The sequence below is a fragment of the Neomonachus schauinslandi genome, chromosome 6 (genome assembly GCF_002201575.2).
Source record: "Neomonachus schauinslandi chromosome 6, ASM220157v2, whole genome shotgun sequence".
NCBI lineage: Eukaryota > Metazoa > Chordata > Mammalia > Carnivora > Phocidae > Neomonachus > Neomonachus schauinslandi.
In genome coordinates, this window is record NC_058408.1 from 123,853,595 (window position 1) to 123,859,594 (window position 6,000).

General features: G+C 57.0%; 1 protein-coding gene across 1 annotated transcript in view; it reads right to left on the minus strand.

The window, feature by feature from the left end:
• SLIT1 (slit guidance ligand 1) overlaps positions 1-5,346 on the minus strand; it is a 164,223-nt gene extending 158,877 nt beyond the window's left edge. The window contains exon 1 of the mRNA XM_021699806.1: positions 5,150-5,346. Coding sequence (XP_021555481.1) covers positions 5,150-5,346 — 197 coding nt within the window. The remainder of the gene's footprint in view (positions 1-5,149) is intronic.
• Between the last annotated feature and the right edge of the window lie 654 nt (positions 5,347-6,000).

The following is a 6,000-nucleotide window of genomic DNA, read 5'->3' on the forward strand; positions in this document are numbered from 1 at the left end:
GGTAATAAGTATTTGTATGGCGATAATTACAGCATTTGGGGAGAAAATCCCATTAAGCAAGAGCCCTGCCGAGCTGCTAATGCCAGCACAGAACGGGAGGCGACAAGTCCGCCAAAGCTCCCGTCTGCTTCCAATAATGCAGGAGCTGCCGGTCCCCGCCGCCCTTCACCCGGCCCCAAAGAGCACGGCCGCCCCTGCTGGCAGCCTCGGGCAGCCCGGGCCACCGAGGGCCAGCCCCCTGCCTCAGAGCCGGCTGGGAGGCAAGGGCAGGGTTCGCTGGGGATCCAGAGCACCGGGGGCTGCACGGGAAGGGAAGAGGGAGCAGGACCAGGCTGGGATCCAGCCCTGAGTGTCACCCCAGTCCCTTTCCTGTCCCTGCCATTCTGTCACCTTAATAACCATAATAATACTACCATTTCTGGGGCCCTAGCCGTGTGCCAGGCCCAGTGCAAAGTGCGGCTCCCGGCCCTGCTGTAGGCGGTCCGCACAACCAGCCTCTCCTTTCAACCAGCAGGTCCTGCCATCATCCCCACTGCAAGGCAACAGGGGTGCTGAGAAGTCCCGCGCTCCTCCGGGGCACTGACCCCAGTTTGCAATTACGTGTTTATTCTCATATTGTGCTACTCATCGCTTCCTCCCTTGCCGGACTAAAACTCAGGGAGGGACAGGCTGTTTGGGCTTCTGTCCGGCACCATTCCCTCAGCACCATGCAGCCCTTCAATAGACAGCTATCTGTTGAATGAATTAATTAAACCCCATAATCTGCCCAAGGTCCCCCCAGCTGCTGCGTGGCAGAATGGGGCTAACAACGCAGGAAGTCTGGCTCCAGAACCATGCCATCACACCATCCACCCTGCAGAGAATCCCTGCCTGCTTCCCTGCCCACCCTGCTCCTTCTTCCAAATGCAGGAGATGGAGACAAAGATGTGTGGGGGCAAGGAAGGAGCACTCTGCGCAGCCAGACTCCAGGAGAGCCGGCTTGCAGCATGGCCAACTCTCACATGCTTACCTCCCAAACTCCCTCCTGCCCCACTGAACCCTCAAACCTTTGCTTGAGCTCCTCAGATAATAAAAATAATAATAACATCATCACCTAGTTAAATCACAAAGCATTTTCACACACCAGCCCTGTGCCAAGCATTGGGTCCTCTAGGTGCATTGGGTCCCTTAACCCTCACCACCAACCTGCAACACAGTCATCCTCCCCTTTTACATATGGGGAAACTGAGTCTCACAGCAGATAGAGTGATGGCACCAGGGGCCTGCCACCAGTCATGCAGAGCCCAGCAAGAAGCCCAGGGCACCTGCTACTGGAGATGCAAGCCCCACCTAAAGGCAGCATCCTCTGCAGAGTGCAGGTCTCCGCCCCAGGAGACCATGGTACAGACATGGCTTCTGTCTGGCCCCCGACCCCTCCCCATGACCACCATCCAATCGTGATTTGGCATTCCAAACAGGCTGCCAAACAATCTGTCTGGGGTGCCCTGGGAAGTCTTCCTTGGGCCTGACCACCCAGCCCCATTGAATGGGGCCTCCAGTATCAGGGGGCCAAGCCGGGAAAAAGCAAGGGCCCTCCAGGCCTCTGCAGCAGGCAGGGAGCTAGGGCAGTGGACCAACTGGCCAGGGAGCAAGAGAGCGGGCCCCCAGAAACTGATGAACAGCAGACCACGCTGGGCTGGGCGTGCAAATGGAAGCCAGTGGGGCTTCCCCAGGGTCCTTCCTGGCCTTACCATCCTCAGGCCTCTCCCATCTCTGCACCCTGTCCCCACAAGCCTAGAATGCAAGTGCCCGCCTGGGGTGGAAGGGAGAAGCAGTGTCCCCCGACACTACACTCTCTTACCACACTCTCCTGGATGCTCTAGTCTAAAAGACTTTTTTAATTAAAAAAAATCCAACTGAAAGTCAAAGTCCTTGAGTGGGAGAAAAGACAATTAATAGTGGCCACAGCTGGGTCCCTCTGAGGCTGAGTTCTACAAAGAGATGAAGCTTCCAGGCCTCCTCCACCACACCCCTAACCCTCACTCTGTATTTGAATTGTTCCACGGCAGTGAATTATTCAGCGTCGCTTCCTCACCCAGCCCACCAGCCCCATAGTCCCTCTGGCTGAGCCAATTTCCTCCACAGCTCTGGGGCCTGCACAGCCTCTTCCCAGATGTCCCTGCAGCACACCAACTTCTTCCCACTTGGGGGGATAGGCCTGCACCCAGAGCTATGGGATATAGGATCATAAACTTGCCAGGCCTCACAGGCTGCCATAGAAACTGCCCACGAGACAAAAGGCGAATGCACAGCTGCAGTCTCTCCAAATTTCACAGCCTCGGGGGCCGCCGTTCCGGGCCCCAGTACTGCACGATGCCCATATCGATGAGAGAGAGAGTTTGCTACAGTTATTTTGAGTCTGGCTGTGTTCTCACCAAGGCCTCTTTTTGGGGTGTTCTTTTCTTCCTCAAATGGCTCTTTTGAGGCCTACCTGCTGCAAAGTCAGGCTCCCTCGGTTTTCTACATCCTTTCCCCACCCAAGAAGTTTTGCACACAGCAAAGACCAGACCTCCCCTGACTCCTCCACAATAACTCACCCGTGGATTCCATCCCCGAAGTCCCCAAAGGGAAAATCCAGGGAAAGAGGACTTCCTGACTCTTCCCAGCCTTCCCAGCCTCAAGCCCCATCACATCGGACTGGACACAGCACTCTGGGGGACAGCTGATCCATTCACCCATCAGGCTGGCTCAGGCGCACCTGCAGGCCTTTTGCTCATGCATTCCCTCTGTTTGGGCTGCCTGCCCTCTCTGCTGAGCAGGCTCCCACCAACCACTCTTGGGTCCCAAAGTGTGCTAATAAAATGGTCTATCCTCTGAGAAGCACCTTCCCCCCAAGAAAAGTGCTTCCCACCCCAATGCTCCCCACCACAGCCCCATCACACTGCTAGCCTCGCCCTCTCCCAAAAGCTTACAGTTAGGTGTCCCCTGTCTGGGCCTCTCAGCTGTATGTCCCTTGAAGGCAGGGACTTGCTCACTCCCTGCTGGAGCCTCAGCACTGAGGGCAGTTCCTGGCCCTGTAAACGTTTGCTGAATTAAAGAACAAGACGCTTCTCCTGATCCTATTGTAATAATGCCTCTCACTCAGTGAGCATCATAATGAACTAGGCACTTTCCACACATTATCTTTGGTCCTCACAAGAACCAGAGACTTTTGTATCAGCAGTCCCATTTTCTGAGTGGAAAGCAACTAAGGCTCAGAGAAGTTAAGTAACTTGCCCAAGGTCACACAGCAACCTAGGCCATTGGACCCCAACTCTTTCTTTTGCACTAGGAAATTTCACTTCCATTCCACTCTGATTGCAAGAGAGCTCATGAGTTCCTGAACATCAAAAGAGACACTGTCCTCAAAACTAAAGGTGGAGAGAAAGAGCAAGGAATGAGATGACTTCAAGATTCAGATCCAAAAGCAAAGGTAAGGGGCTACTATGTCTCAGACCTAGGCTGCTACCAGGGTAACAGCTGCAGGAGAAATGCCCTGTGGACGAGGCAGAGGAATGGAGAAGAGATCCAGAGTGAACAGGGGTAGAGAATGACCCTGCAACCTCAGGGGTCTTCTGGGCAGATTTCTGATGCCCAGTCCCTCTCCACGGCCACATAGCATAATGCACAGGAAACTTGATTCGGTCCAACCTCTCTCCACACCAGCATCTCTCCCCAGCCCCACAACACACACTGTCCTCACACACACTATCCTTCTCTCTCTCTCTCTCTCTCTCACACACACACACACACACCAATTCCCATCTAGATTGCATCTAGATTGCAAATTCTCTGAAACCTCCGTGGGAATTTTTCAGACTCAGCCAAGAAGAGTCTAGGGCAAATGTGTGCTCACTAATTGCTGACCTTGGTACGGAGTTTGATCCAGGAGACAGCTCTCCCCAGGGTCAAATTTCTGCCTCTGGCCGGCTGGGAGCCATGAAAATGTGCTCAAGTTATCGAAATCTGTACGCCTTTCCTGAGAGCCACTGCAGTTGCCCAGGAGTGTGGGAAGGAGCATGCAGGTTTCAGAGGAGCCAGCAGCCTTCTCCAAAGTCCAGTTCAAAAATCTCCTGAGGCAGTCAGCTCTGCAGGCAGCACAAAGGCCCCCGCATATGACCCAAAATCCACACACACACCCACGTTACAGGGACTCTCACAACCCCCATTACTGAGGTGACACCACAGATACTAGGAATTCACACAGAGGCACATTCTGCAGGAGAATCTAGCAAAGCAAATTATATAGGTCCATATAAACACATACACGGTAACCATACACACACACACACACACACACACACACACACACACCCTACAAAGCTCAGCGGGTCTAGAAAGGACCGAGTTTCCTCAAGAATTTAGACGTGAAAGAGAATAAGGGAAGAGAAATGATTTTTTAAATGACTTTCCATGGTCAATGTCTCCACTCCAGGCTCCTGACCGTTCAGCATGATTCACGGGGCTCCCAGTCCAGATCACACCTACCCCTTTCTGGGTGTCGATGTAACATATCCCAGGCCCCAAAACCAAATCCCTCAGGTCCCATTGTCTGCCTGGGTTGGGGATGGCTGGATGGGAGTTGGGGGACCAATGCCTGACACTTGCAAGAGAATAATTCTTAAGGCTCTGGGGCAAACAATGGGGAGGAAGGGGAAGACTGGAAACTTCAACTCCATCCCATCTTGCTGCCCATCACCTGCCTCAAAGCCCAGTCCACACACAGTGCTCAGAACACAGCCCAAGATCCATGTGCCCAAAAGGAGATATGATGCCTGGCAGTGTGAGGAGCTTCCCCCTGGGTGCCAGGAAGGCTTTCTGGCACCAATTCCCAGCACCCTGGAGGAATAAAGTGCTGGCGCAGTGGGATGGGCCTGCCAGTGCTGAGTGCAGGGTGCAGGTGTGAGGTTGGGAGCTGCCAGCCCCGCCAGGGCCCTTTGAATCCCTGGAAAAGGAAACAGTGATGCCGCTGGCTCCTGGCTCGGGAAGGACCCTGGGGGGCACTGACCCCCCTGTTGGCTGCGGAGCCCGGGGCCCCAACGGTCCTGCCCCCACCCCAGCCCCGAACTGCGTCTGGGTGGGAGGGCAACCTCGGGGCTCCCTGCGCGCTGGGGCTGGGGGCCGTACTCACAGGCGCTCCGTGTTCCGTGGGATGTTCTTCGGGATGGCCTGCAGCCCCGTGCCGTGGCAGTCCACCGTGGTGCCGGTGCAGGTGCAGAGGGCGGGGCACGCGGTGGCACCTAGGCGCCAGGCGGCTGCCCACAGCAGCAGCCAGAGCTCGGGCCGGACAAGCCCCGCCGAGGGCCCCCTCCGGGGCGTCAGCGCCATGGTGCCCTCACCGCGTCCCGCTTGTGTGCCAGACGGCGGCGGCCGCTTACCATCCCCGTCCGGGGCGGCCTCCAGGTGCAGTCCCGGGGCAGCGCCACCGAGGAGGCCGTGCGCGGCGCCCTCACGGGCCGGGAGGCACGTTGCTCCTCCAAGCGACGGCGCCTGTGTGCGGACCGAGGGAGGGCCCCTGGGCGGAGGGCGATCGGCTCCTCTCCGGTTTCTCGCTGGCTGCGTCTCCCTCTCCCCCTCCCTCCAGCTCCCAACTGACTGCTGCGAGGAGGAAAATGGGCAGGCCCCGCGCGCGCACGCACCCCGCGCACACACACACACACACACGCACAATCACACACTCACACCCGCACCGCTCGCTCCCACCCGGCAGTCATCCATCAATCGAAAAGCACACATCCAGGGCCAGACTCCTCCCCGCCCTCCCCCAGCACCCCCCTCCCCCGCCTCCCGAAGACCACTCGGCGGCGGCTGCAGCGAGCAGCGTACAGTTTCAAAGGTGGAACCTTCGAGGCGCCGCGAGCGGCAGGGGGCTGCGGGGGAGGGGATGGGAGAATGGCCACGGCCGACCTGCCCAGTCTTGGCCCTGGCCAGCTATACACACACACACACACACTGAGAGTATGTGCACACTTAGACGCACGC